General features: G+C 40.2%; 1 protein-coding gene across 1 annotated transcript in view; it reads right to left on the reverse strand.

Annotated features, from left to right (window-relative positions):
• Nucleotides 1–24059, reverse strand: part of PDCD11 (programmed cell death 11) — a 1563481-nt gene that overhangs the window by 31038 nt on the left and 1508384 nt on the right. The window contains 2 exon segments of the mRNA XM_044056566.1: nucleotides 2293–2458; nucleotides 23491–23644. Of these exon segments, the coding sequence (XP_043912501.1) occupies nucleotides 2293–2458; nucleotides 23491–23644 (320 nt within the window).

Genomic DNA, 24059 nt, shown 5'->3' on the forward strand with positions numbered 1-24059 from the left:
ACTTCTGATATGGTGCATATTCCAGCGATTTGAGCATGATGCATGTTGTCAGGTAGTAAATATAACTCCAAGACTAACGCTACAAAACACAGTAGTCAAATGGCTGTATAACTAAATGACCCACAGAAGTTTTCAATAAAGTGTGAAGTACAGGCCATTGCTTCATGTGTGATTTAATAAAGGTGTCTAAAAAGTGAGAAGTACAGTGATTAAAATAGCAGGAAAATTTAAAAATTTCATTTTTATTTATTTTGCAAGGGAGGTTCTGCCAACTAAACCCCAGACACTGCTAGTTACACTTGAGGTCACCTTGGAATAGGTAGAATTCTGACATATTTCAATCTCAGGATTAGTAGGACTTCTGGAGGCACCCATTTGCCTTCAGTCTCAAACCATCTCTCTCCGTCTCTCTCTCTCTCTCTCTCTCTAGTCAATTAAAAGAGGAAACCAAAATTCTGCAGACATAAGAGGTGCACTGATTTGTACACAATTAATACAAGACAGGCTCCCCTTGTTGTGTAGAACAGTGAAAACATGGTGTGTAGATGCAAGCAGTCAAGTACCTGCATATTCTGTGTTTACAACTAGCTCATGTTATGATATGATATAAACAGATTATGTAATAACAGAAAGCATGCATCTGATGGCTACCTATAACACTGACAGAAGACAGCTAATGGAAAGAACTATAGTGCTGAATAAAGAAAACAAAGGAGAAATTCAAAGGTAGGGCCATAAATATACTATCAGATAATAAACATGACATGCTAAAATACACAAATCACCCTAATAACCTTAATGCTGTGGCTGCAAAGGCTCTGAAGGTTGTGACACAAAAGTAGTTGTGGTCAAATCAGGACAACCTCCTGCACAAATTCCAAAAAAATGATGTGCCTACACGTGGTGAAAGTAATTTAAGAGTCACATTTCAAACAATTAATCATACAAGGAGGCTTTACTGTGGTGAGAAGTGGTATAAAGCGGATAAATTCTTGTATATATGTGGTGCATATGTATGAAAGGTCATTGTCCTTTTAATGACAATGTCTAGTGTAGTCCTTTTTAAGAATTAACTTGCACTAAAATATGTTATAATTTATGAACAGTACTCATTTGGGTGTGACAAGAAAGTGTTAGCATAGTTTATACTGATTTGCTGTGTTGGCTGCAATAAAAGCTGTCTACTGAAAATGATGCTGAATCCTGACATTTCTGACCCAACCAATGAAACAGTGCCAGACTTGGGAACTTTGGACAACTGCCCGATATCATAGGCTACAACATGAAATAAGCATTTGTCTCAAAACCTTAGTCTTTCACAGTGGAATGCACTAACATTATTGATGACACCCTAATCATCTCGAGTAGCAAGTAAAACATCACCAATTTGAACTATACTAACTTCTATACAGGTGACAAGACATCTACATGTCACTGATTGTACAGCATCCATGCATACACTTCTACCACAAATAATGCACATAAAAGCAACCCATGTACATGCTAACGACACAAGTAACAGGATGCCTACAGTGCTCTTTATAGCATCACACAAAACTATCAAAAAGTTAGAACTTAGCCCAAAGTACATCCTGTTAAGCACTGAATGTGCCACTATTAATATACAGACACATTTCCCAAAATCAGTGTCAAACAGATATTTCCATTTCTCAGGGATAATATGGCACCAGATACAATGGAGAGGTCTGGTGTGCCATTATAGTATGATTCACCTAGCAGCTGCAGAATCAATAATTACTTGTCAGGTAGGAAGATGGGAGGAAGTACATCTAAGATTATATTCACTTTATCATGCAATGTTTCTAGTAAACTTACCTAGCTTCTAGTAAACTTACCTAGATCTACGTTTTGAGCAACCTTGCATTGTCTCATTCCAGGTTTGTAAGGCTAGATATTATCCTCCTGGTTATCAACAACACTGTGGTCAATTCATAAATTAATTGCACACAGGAAACTGGTCAAGTGCTAAACAAAGGAGGATGGCAGAGACCACTATAAACATTGACAAAAATGAACGCATCTATGGGAACTGCTTTGTAAACTAAAACTTGGAAGAAGCTTACAGCTTGGTTTACAAGAAAAGGACAAGCGCATAACAGCAACAGTAGAAAACAAATCTGCACACTGTTCACTGGATTTATACACCTGGACAGATCATGGTCACTCCTAACTTTCTTCTAGCTGTACACCAGATTACATTTTATACAAAATGTAATACAGGATCATATACGTTTTCCCAAGTGTATGGAATAACATTTATGTATCACTTACCGTACTTCTTTCTGAGTGCCATGCTTTATTACCATGTCGATGTATATTGACCACAAATCTGTACGTTTGGGGTAGTTATCAAGCGTGGACTCAAACATGCTCTTGGCACGTTCGCTATCCCCAAAGCGGAATTCCAGCTGAGCAAACTTCACAATTGTGTCAACATCTGGGGGAAGAAACAGCAGATATTCAATTAATAATGAAAACAAAACAGTTTTCATCACTTCAAAGTACAAAAAGAAAAAAAAAATCACAGATGTAAATTAACTAGTTATTTGAAGTATTGCTGCATTATCGGAAATTAAGATAAAAAACTTGGGAAAATGGTTCCCAAATCAAAAAGGAAAAACAAATCTCTCAAAATAGTTACTGCAGACTAAAGAATAGAGCAATAAAGAAGGCTTCAGCAATATGCAAAGCAACACAGAATTCTTGTGGAATGTTCCATCAGACAGACCTGATAACAGACTAAGTGTTCCTAGGTGGTAGCTGTAAGGAAAGGTTTTTGTTTTCTGCTTTATTAGTTCTCCACTGTAGTTTTATGACACTAATTTCCAGCATCTTGATAAAAATTGGAGTGAAGTAAGCCAAAGTTCTAGTTGTAAGTCCCTCTGTAAAAATAAGTCAATCCTGTCTTTTGAGATTTTTTTTTTTAATTTTTGCCCTGAGCACTTCAGCAGGAGACATTCCAGAAGTGTTTGCATCAGTGTAACACTGTGCTCCTTGCTTAGCAACATCTGCTGTCATCAGCCTATTTTTCCACCAGTTAAAATATCTGTTTAGTAAAAGAGATAATATATGTACCACACTGGTAAGGCACTGTTATTTAGCTGGCATGGACTTGCTATTACTTAGAAAATGACACACACTCACTTAAACTTTAGTTCTTTTAATGAGAGGCTTGTCCAAATCATTAAATCTTTAGTTACTGCTAATGAATTTACACATTATCAGCATACCATTAACTATATACAAGCCATTAGAAATAGGCACACAAAGGGAGATCAGAATGAAAATTATAGGGCAGTATGTACACTGCTCCAGCAGTCTGTCTTGAAATTTTCTAGCTATGGCGAGTATTTCACCATGTGGAGTCTGCATGTCCTCCCCGCGGTTGGGTGGGCGTTAGAAAGACATGCGTAAATGGGCGTGCCTTCGTTGAAGGTTGAACGTCGAGCTGGCACCTCGGCGTTCGTGAAAATCTACTGCCAATCATTAGCGGACCGGAGTTCCGCTGTGGCAACCCCTAACTGGGAAAAGCTGAAAGACAACTGTCTTATTTTGATGTAAGCCGCAGTGGTGCAGCGGTACCATTGTCGCCTCACAGCAAGAGGTTCTCCCGTTCGATTCTCAGCTGGAGCGCCTTCTGTGTGGAGTCTGCATGTCCTCCCCGTGGTCGAGTGGCATTCAAAAGACGTGTGAATGGGCGTGCCTTCGTTGAAGGTTGGGTGTCGGGCTGGCACCTCAGCACCATAAAAATCGACTGCTGCCGAATCATTAGTGGACCAGAGTTCTGTTGTGGCGACCCCTAACTGGGAAAAGCCGAAAGAAAACATCAACTGTCTTCTTTTAATGACATCTATGTTACAGTGCAACACTTCACAAAATCCAAAGCAGAATAAAAAAGACAGACAGGGTTGTTACACGGTTTATGAAATATGTTGCATGACTGTCTACCAAACCCTACTGTCTTTTCACTGGGCTGTCCAGCTTATTACCTGCCATCCAAATTGCAGTTTCAAGATTCCTTTGCATAAACATTCTTGAAAAATGTTGACTGAAACAGCAACAGAATTAGTGAAGGTAACCTGTGAATTTCATGGTTAATGTTTTGTTTTACTTACTGTAACAAAATACAATGACCATAGCACTTGAATGTTGGTCTAGCAACAAACAGGAAGGCCTTTGTTTAAATGGCATAAGATAAAACAGATTAGCTTTCATAATATATTCCATTCTGTCCATATAAAACATCTCAAAGGAAAAACGTCAGTAAACATTCAACATAAGCAGAAGCATTTTTTCATGCATTTTCCTATGAATTAACTGATTTTTAGCAAAAGAATATTGGGGGTTTAATGAATGAATTTATGGTAAAATATTGCATAACGTTAGGCATAAACACTGGAATGCTTCTAGCAGATGCTCAGTCCACAAGATGGGATACATGCTTGAAAATAACAGATATGTAGTCATTGTATTAGATGACCTGTGAGAAGGCCCACTGTAACGTACCATTTTGGAATTTTCCTTTCTGCGTAACCACAGCTCTACTCTGAAAAACAATTACACTCAAAGCACATATACCTCCTGCCAGCAGAACATAATGGCATCACATACAGTGAGCTGGGAAAGCACAAACGGGTTTCGGGAATACAGTCCAGGAGACCATTTAAAATCCTAGCCCAAAGGTTACACACATCAGGCAAATGAAGGCTGAAGGAATCAAACCTTGTACCACAGGTATCAGGTCATTAATAGCTCAGTGCCTTAGTCCTCTTCACCAATTGCCAGAACAGAAGCCCCTAGTCTCCTGGTTTGAGTCAAAGGCAAGGAATGTGCACACATTAAAGACAAACAAGAATATAAAATAAGATAAATGGCCTAAATTCAAGAAAATTCATTCACTCATACTGGACGGACAGACTGTTCAAGCACTAGAGACAGTGGAATATTTATCACACAGGGCCTTTTCTGCAGACAAATGATATGGTGACTATATATCATATAGGACTGTAAAGGACTTTTCTGCACAGGTCAAATGGAAGGAAGAGTCCCACGTAGTTATCCACCTCATCTGGGACTCATTTCAGGTGTGTGTTAAGGGAGCTGTGTTCTTGAAGTGCCTATGTGAAGACAGGTGAAGGCTGCCAGCCTAGCCAGATAGAATTTTGTAGATAATTCTGTCATTTGTAAATATTAATGTAAGCCACAGGCTTGTTCTCTTAAATGTGAAAAGACTGTATTGGATGTTGAACTGAAAAAAAAAGTAACAGTGCACTCTGCTGTAAGAAATGTGAGAAGTCAAGCATTGTGAACTTCTTTGATCTAAAACTCGGAGACGAGATGTCTAGAGGGAGGCATTCTGTCTATTGTTTTGAGGCCAGACTTAATGTCTAGAATTTACATGTATAATGTATTTTATTGCTCTGGCTTCCTGTCCAGCTGCAAGATAAAAAGGGCCATTAACCTCTGAGTTTCTGTTAGCCTGGGAACCAGAAAGAAATGATGTAATCTGAAACGAATCAGTGGTACTGTGGTATCAATTTAAGGACAGAAACAATGACAGCACTGAGCATTTGTCTTGAGAACATCCAACTCTCACCAGCACTCTGCCTGTGTTCTACATGCAAGTTTATTTTAGAACTGTGTTTTCTCTTTGATATAGCTAGGAAACAGGAAGATTAGATTAGTCTTTTTTCTGTATTGATGTCAGAACTTTTCTGCTGTATTATTTTAACTATTTCTTTGTGATCTCTGAACTCTTGACTAGCACTGTGTAATAAGAAGTATTGTCTTGTGTTTTTATTTATTAAATATGTTTAAACCTTTCAACTGTGGCTGTTTTGTGTAGAGATAATTTAAGCTCTACGAGTACATTGCATGTATTCAGTGATATTGCACAAAGCTACTCAGATAGCATTGCTGTTCAGTCACACTTACCATTTGGATAATAATATTACTTAGTATAAGTGGACACCCTTTTCTAAGGGCCTTATAGTAGCCAATAAATATTACTGGGTAGTGGCAAGTGTTACTACCGTATAGTCTGGGTAAAAGGGGCACAGCTGGAGAACCCTGTGCCAGCCTTCCCCAGGAGTGTCTGTGTGGTTGTATATAACTCTTATCTCAAAGTGTGTGTGTGTGAGCTACCTGGGCAGGGACATGAAACACTGGTTGGACAGAGAGGGTGCTGGAGTTATTAGTCTGCCCACTAGGCTGAGGGACCCTACAGCTGTGCCAGTGGGGAGTCTTATTGGCAATCTGGAGAGAAAGGGGAGAAGCCAGCCCCAGACTGACTGTGATCTCTGTGTGCTCTTAAGAAAAATTTTACTGTGTGTATATTTATCTTTCCCTACATGGATGCCCCTCACTGGTGTTAGTGGTGAGTACTGAGGCTCCTTGATTGCTGGGTCAGTGCACGGGCATCACAACCTAGTCAGACCATGTTATGGTAGCAATTAACATATAGGTACTTGAAGATGTCGTAAGATAACCTACATTAACTAAACAAAAGGGGGATTCACTTTATACTCTCGAAATACTAAAATACAGAATTTTAGTATCTTGAGACTATAAAACTGAAAGCCAAAAAAAAAACGAAACCCACAACCGCGAAATTCAAAATCAAGATCATTCAAATATACACACCACCACACAAACAAGCACACATACACCTACCTAATGACACTAAAAAACACACAACCAACACACACAAACAACATAACACACACACCTACCCTGCCTATAAGCAGGGGGGCAAGCCCCCCTGCACCCCCCACACTCCCGCTACTTATATATGCACTAACTCTGAGGTCACACTAAACGCACACACATTAAACCCACCACTACACACACACACACACACACACACACACTAAAATCCCTACCCAATACCCTTACAAGAACACCACTTACCTGAATCCCCAGCTAAATCCACAAACCGCACCGCACGTCACGAAGGTGACAATACAATGGTGGAGTTGACATTTCTGCATTCGTCATTATGCAGTTTTGCGTAACTGCACTTTCGACTTTATAGTCTCGAAATACTAAAATTCGGTATTTTAGTATTTCGAAATTATAAAGTAAAACCATAAAAAGGCAACCACCATTGCTAAAATCTAGAAAAGTGAGAATGTGGACCCAATAAAATCAGCAATGTAGTCTCACAAGACGTCTGCTTAAAACAAATATTTATTGGCTAGCTCTGCTGCATAAATAGATAAAGCCCTGCCTACTACACAAGTGACCCAAATGCAATTAGTGCTTGAGTACCTGTAGGAACTGGCCAGAGAGGAGGGCATTGAGCAGTTGCTGGCAGCTGTCCCATTCTAGGGAAAACAGACAGTTCTGGCTTGTCACACAGGTGACACCTAGTGGGAGCAGACTCGGATCCTACTAAGTCCACCCTGTCTCTGAATGTATTCTTACTCATAAGACAAGTGAAACTCAGCATGTGTAAGTACACTTCCCCTCAAGAGGCAGAAATACCTGACCTTGGACCAGCTCCCAAGGAGGATGCTCCCAGAGAATCAGCAAGCAGGTCTACTCCCTGCCGCCTGACTCTCACTGGAGAATGGAGGACTGATTCGGATTCCCAGACAGGAGTGGATGAGCCAGTGGGCTCTCACTTATTCTGGGAATGAATGACTGCCCCAGTTCCACAATGAATATGTCAAATGGGTGCAAGTAGAGTAGCCATTGAGCAAGGTCCTGTAAGGAGATAAAACTACCTCAGAACGCTGTCAAGAAAATCGCCTTGTTAAATGCTCACAGAGAAGACAATAATTTAATATACAATGATAAATGTTTTGGCAGTCTGGAATTACAATCAGAGTAGGCTCGATATTTCTACCTCAGTTAAAGAACTACATGCAGCTGTTCTGGAACTACCTGATTTAACTACACCTGCACTGAAAAATAATTTGTCCCTTCAGCAAAATATTCAAAATAATGTTAAAGATTTTAAGAATGCATTAACTGCCTTCAAAAAATGCTTTAGTGAATCTAGAGGGTCTGCTGTAGAAGAGAACTATAATACTATGGCACCAATTTGCCATACTGCAACTTAAGGAGTTGAATGGCTTAAAACAGAAATTCTCTTACAGGAAGTAAGATTACATACAGGCATTACTATTATCCACGGATTATGGGAAGAACATACACAGAATATTAACTAATAACTGCCTGACATTTACTCAAGCGACAAGCCCAGTTTCAAGCACTCCCTACATACATACATAAACCACTATGACCTGCTTCTGATGCAATTAAAGTGAGGCTGGCAGAAAAGAACCTGAGCACTATCTCAGGAATGCCACTAAAATGAAATTTAGTCCCGATCTACACGTAGTAAAGCAAAAGAGAATGAGAATGAAGACACTCAAAAATTAATCCAAAAAGCAATTTTCTTTAAAATGGTCTACCTTGCAACAGTGACATTTGTATGGAATGGAAATAAGGCACAAAATCAGGATCAACTGTCTCAAATATACAACAGGCTATTCAAGTACTTAGGACCCACTATTCTGATCTTCCTACTTATGACCAGTCATTACCTAGTGCTAAAAAAGTACAGTTTTGTACCTACCATAAAGGTAGATGTCCGAACTGGATAGCATCTGCAGTCATAACAAATGGGTTGTCCTGTCGTCAGGCAGCCCTTCGGTCGGCCGGATTCCAAAGTCTGGGTCCGGCTTCGGCTGATGTCGCACTTCACCCGACGTCATCTCTGCTGGTCTTCGGGTATAAAGGCATCAGCCGACGCCATTTTCCGCAGTGTTTCTTGCCCCAGATGCCAGTTGCCCTCTTGGAAGGCTAAATTTTGGATAAATGCCAATGTTTCCAAAAAGTAGAAGGCAAACACAAAAATAAGCATGTATGTACATATATACAAACAAATACACCATAAGAGACTCCCCAGCTAGCTATTAGGAGGGTAAATACCTAGGAGTACCCCAGAGGGGAAGGACGGAGGGTAATCCTGACTGCAGATGCTATCCAGTTCGGACATCTACATTTATGGTAGGTACAAAACTGTGCTATGTCCTTCATGGATGCATCTGCAGTCATAACAAATGGGTAGAATACCATAGCCAAACTAGGGGTGGAGGAAGAAAAATTATGGTGTAGTTAGGATCCCTTGCAGTACAGCAGTGGCAAACCCTGCTCGGGATCTAGAGTATAGAGGTAAATTATAATGCTTGGCAAATGTATGCACGGAGGTCCAAGTAGCCGCCTCAATAATGTCCTTGGTTGCCACTCCTCGTAAGAAAGCTGTGGTAGTGGCTGTAGCCCTTGTAGAATGAGGTCTTATGTTCTGTGGAATTGGTTTTCCATGGTAGGAGTAACAGAATCTTATGCAATTTCCTATCCATTTGGAGATTGTCTGTTTGGAAATTGCTTTTCCTTCCCTTCCTGTTGCATAGGCTACTAAAAGCTGGTCAGTTTTTCCTGTTACTTTTGGTTCTGTCCAGGTAGTAGCGTAACTGCCTATGTACATCCAAGGTATGCAGCAGTCTTTCCCCCCTGTTCTGTGGATTGGGAAAGAAGGTAGGTAGGTGGATTGCCTGGTTTAAAGACACTCTGGATACCACCTTAGGCATAAATGTAGGATTAGTTCTCATGGACACCCTATCTTGATGGAAGATTAGGAAGGGTTGCACTGCCATTAAGGCCTGTAGTTCAGAAACCCTCCTTGCTGAGGTAATTGCCAGTAGAAAAGCAGTTTTCCATGACAGGTGTTGCAGATCTGCTGTTGCTGCTGGTTCAAACGGAGGGAGTGTCAACTTTTCTAGCACAAAGTTCAAGTCCCATGCTGGTAATGGTGGTTTCCTAGGAGGTTTTACATTCGTGATCCCTCTGAGGAACTGCCTGAGTAGAGGATGCGAAAAGACAGGTGGATCGAAGCTGTATTCTGCTGAAATAGCTGATGCATGTATCTTGATGGAGGAATAGGACAGGCCTGTATGTAGAAGCTCTGCCAAGTACTCCAGAATGTTAGCAATATCTATGTTCGACACATCTTTTCCTCTTTCAGTACTCCAAATGACAAACCTTTTCCATTTTCCTGCATAGTTCCTTCTTGTTGAAGGTCTGCGGGCTTCAAGGATAATGTCTTTAACCCTTTGGGAAAGGTCTGGGTTAGTTGCTGCTATGTGATGTTCCAGGCAGTCAGTTGCAAGGTTTTTGGGTTTGGATGCATGATGTTGTAGTTGTTCTGAGTTAACATCAAAGGCATCAGGGTATTAACCACATTCTCTCCCGAGACATGCTCCTCAGCAATGGGTACCAGTGTTGTCTTGGCCAATTCGAGCTATCAGGATTATCCTTGGACGTTCCTCTTTGATTTTCAGTAGTACCTTGTGCATCAAGGGAAGAGGTGGAAATGCATATGCTGTCAGGCCTTTCCAGCTGAAGGATAGAGAGTCCACCTTCCATGCAAGTGGGTGGAATGTCCTTGTGCAGAATTTTTGAGCTGGTGATTGAGTGGGGATGCGAATAGATCTATTTGTGGCATTCCCCATTTCTTTGTGATGGCCTTGAAAATGTCCGGGTGTAGCATCCATTCGTGAGCATCCGAGGTGGTTCTGCTTAACATGTCTGCTAGGGTGTTCTCTTTTCCCGGCACAAATATTGCCTGTAACTGGATGTTGTAGCTGAGAGCCAGATTCCAAAGGTCCAAAGTCATTCTGCATAGGGAGTATGAATGAGTGCCTCCCTGTTTGTTGATGTACCACATGACTGTGGTGTTGTCTGTCCTTATCATCAAATGGCCTTCTTTGAGGAATGGTCTGAATTTTTGGATTGCCAGTTTTACTGCCAGCATTTCTTTTTGGTTTATGTGCAGGTGCAGCTGGTCTTGAGTCCACAATCCTTGTATGCATTTGTCCAGCATGTGCGCCCCCCCATCCTAGGTCTGAGGCGTCCGTTGTGATGGTTTGGCTTGCTCGAAAGTTGTGGAAGGGTAAGCCTGGGTTTGACTGGCATGCTTGAGCCCACCATAGGAACTCCTGTTTTAGGCATGGGCTTAGTGGGATTTCTGTTTCTAAGCTGTGCCTGTGCTGAGACCATAAATTCTTTAGGTACCACTGTAGCTTTCTCATATGCAGTCTGGCATGTGGGACCAAGATTATGCATGATGCCATGAAGCCCAAGGCCTGCAGAACTTTTCTTGCTGTTAGTTTGTTCTGCTTTGTTAATGCCAAGAAGTAAAGAGGGAGTTCTTTTTGTTTTTCTGCAGTTAGGAATGCCATTTGTTTTACTGTGTCCAATTCCGCGCCCAAGAATGTTCTTGTTTGGGATGGTATCAGCCTTGACTTTTGTAAATTGACTGTGTATCCCAGGGCTTGTAGCAAGTAAATGACCCTGTGTAAATCTGTTGTCAGCTTGCTTTTGTTGTCCACTTGTAACAGGCAGTCGTCCAGGTATGGATAAATTTGGATTCCCTGTAGTCTGCAGTGAGCGATTACTGATGCCAGGCATTTTGTGAATACTCTGGGCGCAGTAGATAAGCCAAAGGGCAATGCTGAGAATTGATAATGCTCTGATCCTGCAAGAAATCTGAGGTATCTTCTGCAATTTGGTCGAATGGGGATGTGCAGGTATGCCTCCTTGAAATCTAGAGTTACCAGCCAACACTCTTTGCCCAGCATGGGAAGAAGTTGCTGTAGGGTCAGCATTTTGAATTTTGGGACAATGATGTATGTGTTTAAGACGGACAGGTCGAGAATAGCTCTCCAACTTTTCTCTTTTCTTGGTACTAGGAAGAGTCTGGAGTAGAATCCTTTGCCCTGTTCTGTTATTGGTACTCTTTCCACAGCTCTCATCTTTGTTAATTTCGCTATCTGCTGTAGAGATTCTATTCTTTGATTTGGAGGTAGGTTTGGCATTCCTCTTTTTACTGGTAAGGTGTGGAAGTGGAACCGGTAGCCTTGGTCTATGGTTTGCAAAATCCACTTGTCTTTTGTGATATAGTGCCAATTTTTCGAAAATAAGACTAACCGCCTAAAGGTGCTGCTATTTGCTCCCTGGTAGGCGGTGTCAGAGCCAAGTCACTGTGATTGTCCTGTTGCAGTGGCAGTGGTTGTGTCTGTGCCTCGGTTATTGCCTTGCCACTGTCGTCCTCTGTAGGCACCTCCTCTGGATTGATTTCTGCCTCTAGAGCGTCTATTCCTGCCCCTTTGGGATTTTGTGGAGTCTGGAAAGGACCAATTTTTGGCAGGCCAGTTCCTGCTAAACCTTGGGGGCTGAACCTGTAAGAAATCTTTAACTGTTTGCACAGATTTTGCCTTTTCTTCCATTTTCTTCATTACTTGCTGGGCAGGTGTACCAAATAGACTGGCCTTATCCATAGGAGCATCTAACAGCTTTGCTTTAACATGATCCGTAAGACCTGTTCTTTCAACCATGCATGCCTTCTTATCACTGTGCCAGTCATGGCTGATCTAAATGAAGCCTCCAGTGCCTCATAGCCACATTTTAAGGAATGGTTACTAACCTGTTGGATGTTATTCACCATTTCTAATACATATTTCATTTCTAAGGATTCATCAGAGGACAGTTTTTAGTTAACTGATCAAGCATAAACTCTTGGTATTGGATCATATGAAACTGACAGTTTAAAGCTCTAGCTGAGAGAGTAGCAGAGGTGTAAACTTTTTTACCCCATCTCTCTAAGGACCTGGATTCCCTTTCAGAAGGAATAGGGTTTTGCTGTGGTCGAGGCTACTGCCTTAGGCCCCTGGGATATAGTTTCGGATCTGCAAGTGGGGCCTTGTATAGGTGGTGATGAGTGTCTGGCACCCTGTAAAATCTATCTGGTTTGGCAGGGGCTGGAGGTAAAGAATCAGGAGCAGTGCAAACATCATTAAATGCATCATCCACAACAGGCAGTACAGGAGGTATAGCTAAGGGCCTATGTTGTGGTAAGTGCAGAAAAGTCCTAAGCCTTTTCTTGAATCTGAGAAGTCTTGTCCCTGCCATTGGAATTGTTCTCTCATGGCATGTAAGGTTTCCCCAAAGGAAAATTCCTCTGGTGGAGAGGCAGCTGGAATGGATTCTTCAGCATCGGAATCTTCATAAGTAGAAAAAGGAGCCTCTGGCTGGTCTGTAATGTCCGAGTCATCCGCAGAATCATCAGAGGACACTGGCTCGGGGCTCTGCTCTAGGTCTCTTTTCTGGGGCTGAGAGGCCCTGTCTGGGTGAGATTGGGATCCCCTAATTAAGGATATTAAATCTTCTGCCAGAGTAAGCATTTGTGAACTTGAAGTGGGCCTGTGTGAGGGGGGCTTATCAGGCACTGATTTAACAGATTTGGCTGCTTTAGCCCTGGCAAAGGCCTTAATAGACATGGCTGCAGGAGGCCTAGCAGCACCACGTGCTGGGGTAGAGACATCCAAAGGGATGGTGTCTGATAAATCACTAGGAACCACAGTTGTAGGCAAAATTTCTGAGGCCGATTCAACTAAGGTAGCAGGAGCCTCAGTAGTAGTCATGGATTCGGCTGAAGATTGACTGGTTTTCTCGGTTTCGGCTTGCTTAACCGTGGTTTCGGCCGAAACCACGGACCGCGAGTGTCGGTCTTTTTCTTTGCGTTTTTTAACAATTTGGGTAGTCGGAGGATCCGACGGCATAATGTACGCAAAATCTGAGCCGAAAAACTGTTCAGCAAACTCCGACCGACGCCTAAGCGTTCGTCGGTTGAAGGAAGCACAGGCCGAACAGGCTGCTACGTCGTGGTCTGGGCCTAAGCAAGGCAGACAGTAAGAGTGGAAATCTTTATGAGGTATTTGTTTCCCACAAGTTAAACAGTTATTCACTTTTCCTGACATCGGCTGAGGCAAGAGAGAGTCCCCAACGGGTACTTAGCTTTTAGAAGTCTTGAAGTAGTATTCGGTAGTAGTAATCTCTGGATCTGACCGACCGGCACTTGCGAACAGCTTCTGCTTCGGGCGCCACGCGGCAAGAAAGACTGAGGAAAATGGCGTCGGCTGATGTCTTTATACCCGAAGACCAGCAGAGATGACGTCGGGTGAAGTGTGACATCAGCCGAAGCCGGACCCAGACTTTGGAATCCGGCCGACCGAAGGGCTGCCTGACGACAGGACAACCCATTTGTTATGACTGCAGATGCATCCATGAAGGACATCTTGTGAATTGTATTTGATTTAAAAATGTATGTGGAAATAACCTTAACATAGGATAGTAATCCACAGATGTGCCAGACAGATAGTGCCCCACTGCTACTACTATCTACCTTAACTGCCTTTACTGATTTTGACATACTGAACTAGACTGGCCAATTCAAACTACATTTTGTTTAGGTAAGTGAAACCAGCATTTGTCCCCATGCCCCCACCTCAAATCAGCAGACTAAGAAATAATTTATATTTACCCTTTCATGTTAAAACTGATGAACAATGTCACATCAACGAAGCTGGAATCCTTGAATGTTACTCAGACTGCTACTAAGCAGGTCTGTGAACTGCTAAGGGTTCATCACAAGCAAGAACATACAGTGATTAAATTAGTTAAAATTACATGCAATTATCTTTCACTATTTAGTTACCCTTACAGAAGTCTTGGACCTTTTGAAGAACAGGATTTGTCAGTACTGGATCTGCGCTACCTACATTTGTCTAAAGATATGTGCCAAATGTACTTTTCCTTGTGTGCTACTAGGTGCCATTTTGCAAAAGTTGGACATTGCTTTATTTTACAACTTGGTAACAAGCTTGGCAACAGCAGAATATCAGGGTTTTGGCAAACTCAATTAGAAACTAACTAGCCATTTAAATTTTAAGTGCGGCAAAGAAAGTACAGTTGTGTACACTTACCATAAATGTAGATGTTTGAGTGTATTCACTGTTGCAGTCATCACATTTGGGATATCTGCTTGCAGTAGCCCTCAGTCGGCCTGATTATCAAAGTCTTTGGTCCTGCATCAGAAGCTGTCTCATCTTCGATGACATCAGGGGTACAAAGCATGCAGCCGACGCCATTACATCAGTTTTTCTTGCCCCAGATGTCAGGTGCCCCCACAATGGGAAACAATTATATGCTATGGTACACCTCCATCAAAAAGCAAATACACCAGAAACTTAAATATACCAAACAAGAAGGAAAGGTAGAGATAAGAGAAGTCAGGGTGCTGGAGAGAGGGTAACCAGGACTGCAACAGTGAATACACTCGAACATCTACATTTATGGCAAGTGTACACAACTGTACTATGTTCTTTGTGTTTCACTGTTGCAGTCATCACATTTGGGTTGATTCCCAAAGCTAAGGAAGGGAGGAGGAAATTAGAGAGCATTAGGGCCAGCTATTAAGCCCTGCAATACTGCAGTGGCAAAACCAGCTCTGGATTTAGAAAAAAAAAGGCATGTGGTAATGCTTGGTGAAGGTATGTACAGAGCTCCAGGTAGCAGCTTCTAGGATGTCCGTGGTACGGACTCCTCTGAGAAAGGCTGTAGAGGTAGATGCAGCCCTGGTGGAATGTGATCTTATCCCCTGTGGGGTAGGTATTCTATGGTGCTTTTAGCAGAAATGGATGCAAGGGGCTATCCATTTAAAAATGGTTTGCTTTGAAATGGCCTTCCCCTCTGCCCCTGCCGCAAAGCCAAAAAGCAGTTGTTCAGATTTTCTGAGAGGCTTAGTCCTATCCAAATAAAATCTAAGTTGTGTGTGCACACCCAGAGAGTGCAGTATTCGTTCTCCTTTGTTTTGTGGATTAGGGAAAAAAGTAGGCGAATGAATGGACTGATTTAGGGCCACACTAGACACCACCTTGGGCATAAAGGAAGGATTGGTCTTGAGGGAAACCTTGTCTGCATGGAAGATAATGAAGGGTTCCACTACCATGAGTGTCTGTAATTCAGACACTCTTCTTGCTTGAAGTGATGGCTAGAAGGAAGGCTGTTTTCCAAGAAAGGAATTTCAGCTCTGCAGTTGCAGCTGGCTCAAAGGGAGGGAGAGTGAGCTTTTCCAATACAAAGTTAAGGTCCCAGGCTGGAGGAGCAATCCTCTCTTTTCCAGCGGAAATGCTCCCTAAGAGTGTGCAAGGTTTCACCAAAAGAAAAATCTTCTGGAGGGGAAGCAGATGGTATGGAATCCTCTGCATCAGAATCATCATATGTAGATAAGGGCAAATCCTGGTAATCACAAGGAACAGAAATATCAGACTCCTGATCAGAAGAATCAGAAGGAAAATCAGTTCTAGGTCTCTTAGAGGGGGAAGGCTGGCTTCTCCTAATTAAGGTAATAAGGTCTTCAGCCATTCTAAACATTTGTTTTTTAGGCATATGGGCCTGAGCATGCAGTTTGGATGTTGGTTTTCTAGGCATGGTGTGAGTTTTAGGCCTGGATGAAGAAGATGACGTTGGTTTAAAATGCAAGTCTGTAGGCCTGAATACACCCTCAGAAGACTGTGCCTGCACAGCGGCTCCAGACCCATCCAAGGTAGAGATATTCACAGGTTCCACAGTCGAAGAAGCATTTCGCGGCATACCGGATTCTGAATGGGTCTCAGTAGAGGCCTGCAAATCTGCGGTAGCGGGTATCAGGGGCTGCGAAAGCGCCTCACTGAGTACCGGCGGACTGGCTATTAGCTTAATGGAAGCATCGTTGGCAGTTTTGGACCCATGCGGTCTGTCTCTGTCTTTACATTTTTTCGGAAGATCGGTAGTCGGATGGCTTAACGAAGCCATTTCAGAATACTGATACACAGTACCAAAATAATTTGCTGCAATGATAGCCCGACGACGAATAGTTCGGGGGTTGAACAAGGCACAAAACCGACAGCGAGGGACGTCGTGGTCTGGGCCTAAGCAAGAAATGCAGTACGAATGAAAATCTTTGAGGTATTTGCTTTCCACAGGTAAGACCATTGTTAACTTTTACTGACATCGATTGAAGCAAGAAAAAAGATCCCCAACGGGGTACTTATCTTTTTTTGAAAACTTCAGTTCTGAAACTCGAAAATGAAAATTTCAGGAGTCTGCCGACCGGCACTTGCGAACTGCTTCTGCTTCGGGCACCGCATGGCAAGAAAGACTGATGTAATGGCGTCGGCTGCATGTTTTACATCCCTGATGACCTGACGGCATGGAAGAAGAGACAGCATCCAACGCAGGAATCCAAGACTCTGGTATTCAGGCTGGCTGTGGGCTACCTGCAGGCCGATAACCCAAATGTGATGACTGCAACAGTGAAACACAAAGAACATCTATGTAGATCTTCAAATAATAAAGTTTATCCTTCCTAAAAGGAACTGTCCCAGACTGACAGCCACACTCACAAACTTTAACTGACCTATAATGAAGGCTACCCTTGCTAAGACACAAGGTCCAGTCTGTGCTTCAACTTACACAAAGTGCTGTCTGTTTCTGTCTAATCTTTATTCCTCTCCCAGATGTAGAAAACAACTTGAATGTTTTCAGAAAACATTAAGTTTTATCCTTTGGGGAAAAGTATTCCATTTCATTGCCATCTTATCAGCTTGTCTCTACAGAAACATGAGAACAAGATATACAGTTGCCTTCAACTACAAGCTTCTTCTGTTGCACTGTTAACATTTACTTGCTAATGGAAAATGCTTCATTACATTTCATGTTCTTTTACTTATTTGTTCCCACTTAAAACTTGTTAGATTGGGTCAGGGGGCTTTAATCTATTCATCTCTCTATGCTAAAATAAAAACAGCAAATCAGTTTTACTTATATTATGCTCTGTATACTTTTTACAACCTGTCCCTCACCTCAACAACCTAAGATTATAGTCTATTATCATAAAAATGCTTTTGTCCAGGCTTTCTTCTCTTTTTAATCTGCAGTGGTTACATTTTTTAAAACTAAACAAGAAATAAAGAACTAAAAAAAGGAACACATTTACTTTAGTATCCCTATAACACAAAAAAAATAACTGAAAATGCTTTACTTTACAACATGCAGCATTTGTCAAGTTTTATAAAACTACTGTTGAGAGCAAAAACTGTTTTACTTACAGTTACCTCTTTCCTTTCTATTCCTATCTCCTTAATGTTGTTCCAAACATTAAAGACATGAAGTAGGGCATACAACTCTGTTAAACTTGTAGGGGTCTCCAATGTCAAGAAAATCCAATATTTCCAAGTTTTCTTGTTTCACCAGATTTCTTAAATTTGACTGATGCTTTGCAATCCTACATTCCTGGTTTGCTTCTTGGCGATATTCACCTCACAACTCCAAGTCTCTGGTTCATTTCCAACGTACTCCTGGTTCTTTTTCTCAACTCCTTTGCTTTTCTCTGTCTCTCAAGCATTTTCCTTTGCAACACTGGAAAGGGTTTCACTGGCATACTCTCTCTATGAGCTTTATCATCAGAAGAGTAAGAAGCAGAGTTCCCTTCTATTTGATAGATCACTTTTTGTTGAACAGTTTTTTGTATTTCCTCCTTAGTATGTTCTGCAGCAAAAAATGAATGACCTTCTAGGAAAGAATATTCTGAAGACAGCTGGATACAGCAGCTTGACTCACACTAGCTTCCCTACATTCCTTGACTGATGAAATAAATGTACTCCTCTTCTGACAGGTGTACAGTGAATAATCATTTTCCATAAACACTCTGTCTTCAACATTTAGGACTTTGTCCTTCTGCCATAGTTTTGTCAGAACCAACTCTTTCTGCTGGTAGGATTGCATCTTAACTAGAGGTCTTGGCTACTTTGTCATAGCCAGGTTTGGAGCATACACATGTACCCTATTAACTCCTGCTGTGGAACACCAGTCTGGTTACTTATTTGCACTTTCATAAAACTAATGTGGTCTGTTCCTTCTAGTTTCTCTGACATGGTAGAAAATCTCAGGTTTTCCTTACATACGCTATCTTCTAATTCTACTATTTTTGAAACATCTCTTCTTGAGCTGCCTCATACTCAGCTAGGCTTTATTTTATTTTGACCTCTTATTTTTGCAGCTTAGCTCATTTGAATATCTGTTTAAACTTCTTCCATTTTTCCAGCCTTTTGTTATTTGAGTTTATATACTCTCTCAGTGTTTTGTTTATTTCAAACCGCTCTGAGCACATCTGATTTATTTTTCCCTCTAGACTACTGGAAGTCATGTCTTGCACCAAAGCTGGAGCTTGAACTGCTTTTTGTTGAACAGCTGCAGGATTCTTCCCAGCCACCATCTTCCCCTTGCCTTTTGTGGTTGATTTTCTTTCAGGTTCTCTAAATTTCTTCCCTGCTGGCATACAGGCAGTGGTACTTACCAACAAGGCAAACTCACTCTCTTTTCTGAGTTTCTGTTTTCTCCCTGGGGGAGCTGAAATTAAGCTGCTACTCAGTATGTAGCCACCTTGGAAATCCACCAAAACATATAACTTGATACATTGTTCGTTCAAATACATCTGCAGAAACAACACTAGTTATGAATTTTCCCAGGTTGCAAGTTATTCTTTCTAATACTCTTCACTAATGGTCTCCATTGCCACATATGACATTGTATTTTTTCCATTCATAAAATGAGGTCAGACTTTTGATGCTGTAACTGTCTCAGTCCCATCTTGCTAGAAATATGTGGGAACAAAGACTTTGTCCCTAGAATTCTACTGCTAGTTCTCAGGGGTAATATTTGGATGATGCACAAGGTTAATGGGGCTGGTTTTAAGGGATTTATGTTAGCATCTTAGTTTGCCATAATTTTTTAAGTACTAAATAGATACTTTGCAGCTTTTCTATGAGGCAATCTCACTCATCTTTTATTCATTTACAAGATTTATGCTCTTCTCTTACTTACTGGAACAAACTCAAACCTTCCACACTGTAGAAGCTATTTATATCCTATACGGTTACTTAACCTAAAAGAACACAAGTGAAAATCTCACAATGCAAACTCCATGGTATCTAGATCATACAGAAAAAGGAAACTTCTGTGGCATTTTCTTTACTAAATGGATACTAATGTGTCTAGTATAGGAGACTCATGCAAGGTTCATAATTTGAGGAGTATAAACATTAGAGGCTTTTTATACATACCAATCAAGGGAAAATTCTCAAAATTAAGACGACCACTACTAATAGTTTTAGTATACACAACTTGAGGTAATGGTCAATCCCTTTTAAGATGTCTGATACATTATCCTCTGACAATCACAACTATATACCGGCTGGAGACTGGAATTTAAACCTAGGCTCTGAACACGGCAGGCTGGATTCTGGATATTCTTTTAACAAAAAATATACTATTTTCATTAAAAATCTAATGGATATACATGGCTTGTTTGCTCCATACAGTTCCCAGTTTTCTGATGGTAAGGATTTTATTTTGTTACACATAAAAATCACTTTGCGACCACATTTTATTTTTAAAATGTTGAATTAACTATGATGTAGAATATAAAGCAAACAAAATCTCATTTTCAGGCCACTTCCTAATATCTCTGTATAAAATGTCATAAGGCTACAAAAGTCCCTATCTTACTAGAGACTCAACCCTTTAAATTGGAAAGGGAGTTGCATTATACCACAGTAATTTTATACCACTGCATAAAAATCAAATGCACAGATGTGCATGTTTTTTACTAGATGCTGAGTATTTGATCAAGCTCACATTCCTTTCCTTTATAAAGTGGTTTAAAAAATCTGCTTTCCTAACAAGTATATCAATTACATTCATGTTCAACTTGTTTAGCAATCAGTGATACTACTAACCCTCCTACTAAGATCTTAACTGGGACTGCACAACTTATGGCAATCTGATAAAATTAATAATGATCTCACATCATGGTCTAAAGTCCAAGCTAATGATGAAATCCTAGGCAAATCTCTTACTTTTGCAATAATACTATTTCATTTAGCTCTTCAAATAAAGTTGGTTAAAAAAAATCTAATCAAGTTGGGCAAAAAAATTCTAATCAACTTCCTCTAAGATATTAAAACCAAAAGAATAAGCTTAGCTTCTCTGACCCCAAAATTAAAGGTGGATTTAAGTTACCTAACCTCGAGCTATTTTACTTTTCATCTATGATTGATTTAGGTTGCCCTTTACATCTATCCCTTCCCTGATAAAAATAAAGTCAAAGTATTTCACCTAGCGACCATCCTGTCACACACACACATTACTCTAGCTTTTCAATCTTTTTAAAGAAAATTGATAAATGTAAAGGGTTTCTTGTGTAACTAAATAATGCATCACTTTGTGGTGAGCAACTTATGTCAATGTGCATTTTTTCTTACTTTCAAAGTCAAAATTAAAAACTTCAGCTTACCATCCCCCAAACACACACTTAGATATATTCAGGTTAGCCGCAATGAATCTAAAGCGGCTTATCAAATATGATGCTAATTTTGTTATGGATCTCATAAACAAGGACACAGGCAATCTCCAAACTCTTGACCCCACCCAGTTTGGATTAGTCAAGGGCAGATCTTGCCAGTTGAACCTGGCTGACTTCTTTGAGACGGTCACCAAGGACCTGGATGAGGGAAATACAGTACATACTTATGAATTTTATAAGTTAAGTTTTCTATGGATTCATAGCAATTTTTCAATAAACTTTTGCCATAAACAAAAAATTTAATGTATGCATTCTCTTGACTAAAATTTGCAATGGCTATAAAGATACATTAATGAGTTTTTTACTTTACTAAAAAGATCCATTATACTAGGTAGTATATGAATGCGACAGTTGCTATGTAAATTGTCGAATCTAGGCATTTGTAAAGCTGTCTATTGCAACAAATACTTGTCTACATTGTTTCCATATTATCGTTGGCGTACATCTTAGGAGTTGCAGAACTTCTGTTTCAGCTTCAGAGCCCTTACAATGTCCCTTTCGCGGTACTTATGCAGGAGTTATACGGCTTATGTTCCTATATTCCCAGATGAAGAACTGCTTCATTTTCACTTGCCTATAATAAGTTTAACAAATTACAATACATCACAACTGCAGGGATAGCATTTTTAGGTTACATATTACAATGTCTAGGATAACCAGAAGATGTCAGGTTGTCATTGGAACTTAACTTGCTTACATTATGCTCTGCTGAAGAGTCATTTCAGTTTAGTACATCTGTAATTATCTGTTTGTACTTAAATATGTCTCTAGGTGGTTAATATTACCCCTTTATACATGGTACTGACTGCATGTTATGTTTTTTCTTTGAAAATGTAAACTTCTGCTAGGTATTTCATATTCAGAATATTTCTTAATAAAATGTCAAGTATTTCACCTTGTTACTATCCTAAAAAACGCATTCTAGGTTTTCAATCTTTATTAAAGAAAATTGATACTTTTTATGGGCAACTAAATAATACACCACTTTCAGTTGAGCAATTTCTTATGTCAGTCAATGTGCATTTTTCCCCACTCGATAGCAAATAAAATAATTTTTGACATCTTGTTTTCAAACTAGAATTTAAACTTCAGCTTATCCCCCCCCCTTTTAAATTTGATCAGGACTGCCACAAACAAAATCAACTTACTAAATATGAGTTGCGCTATGTTCTGCTAAAGAATCATTTCAGTTTAATATACCTGCAATTCTTTGCTTGAACCTTAAAACGTTTCAAGATGGTTAATGTTATCCTTCTATAGAGAATACAGATTGCATGTTATGTTTTATTTTCTTTTAATACCCAGAATTCTGTTATGTATTTTTTTATTCTCAATGTTCCTTGATAAAAAGTCAAAGTATTTCACCTTTTTATACCACAGAGAAAAATTTTAAATAAAAATGAGTCTTAAAAATTTACGTTGTAAATATAGTGATTAAGGGACCCTGGAACTAAATTCACAGTCCAGGCTCTATCCAGGTTGCAGTTACATGACTCACTTCAGCAAATCCTCACGTTAAACTAATACTGTTTGGTATGCAGTTCCAAAGCAGTGCAATGTGTATGCTGATAAAGCCATCACAAAAGCCTTTATTCCTGTCTTGTGATATTAAGGTGGTTAGAAAAGATGTTCCTTACATTCTGACATCTTAACATGAAAATATCTCCATCATTGGGCTACTCACTACACATAATAGATGTTAGGTTTTCAAATATCTTGTGAATATAAGCATTAATCAGCAATTACTGTACATTGAGTTCCTTATTAAAATAAACGCTTAACTCTATTGAGTATTTGAAATGTATTACTAGCCTGAGTTGTGCTCTTGAGTAAGCTCCTACAAAAGACCTTCCCATACCCCGACAAAGGCAGGTTATCAAATATCTTTGTACAACATTTCAGAGTTTCTTCTGATTGCATCCTATATGCATATGCTGTGGGACTAAATGCCACAAGGGAAGCAATGCAACAAGTGATACCTTTGTGTAGTATTACTAACTCAGTTACTGCTCTCTCAAACACACTGATTTTTCAGTGATTAGCACTCTAGATAAAAATGCTGAACTAAATAGAAAACTGGACACTAAGTGCTAATTCCCAATCAAACCCAATGCAAAAACCGATGGTTATATCAAATACCTTTTGGTAATTGTACTTACGCTCTTTGTCTGGCAGGCACTTGAGAGCTCGCTGTAAAAGTCTGTGAGTAGCCTCAGCTTGTCCTTGTTTCATCAGGAATGTAGCATAACCCAGCCACACATCCTTTGACTGGCGGAAGCGTTTTAGCATTGTATTATACAGTTCATCAGCTTGCTAGAGTAAAGAAAGAAAAAAATGAACCAAAAACAATCTCTTAGAAGTGTGTACTAGTCATACAATTTATACTAACAGAAGATGTCAACAGATTTCAAATATTTTAGTTTGTGACAAATTCACTTTTCTAAAATTTGATATTCTTTATTACAAAATTTAAATGTAGCAGCTTAGGCCAATTCACAGGTAACTATAGAAGGCAATACACTGTGCTACCATCCCAAAACAGGAAGTGGTCAAAAAGCTAACAATGCTGACCGCCCTCTCTATACTCCATTTCTTACACACTTTTACGTGGAGATCTAATTCTAGCCTTTCAAGCTATGAAAAATCCAACCCTGACTGACTTTGCATTACTTCACAGAAGAAATTGTTCCTCAAATACCAGATTAAAGAAATTAAATTTTCATCAACA

This window comes from Protopterus annectens, chromosome 14.part0, assembly GCF_019279795.1.
Source record: "Protopterus annectens isolate FY-2018-M chromosome 14.part0, PAN1.0, whole genome shotgun sequence".
Classification (NCBI taxonomy): Eukaryota; Metazoa; Chordata; order Ceratodontiformes; family Protopteridae; genus Protopterus; species Protopterus annectens.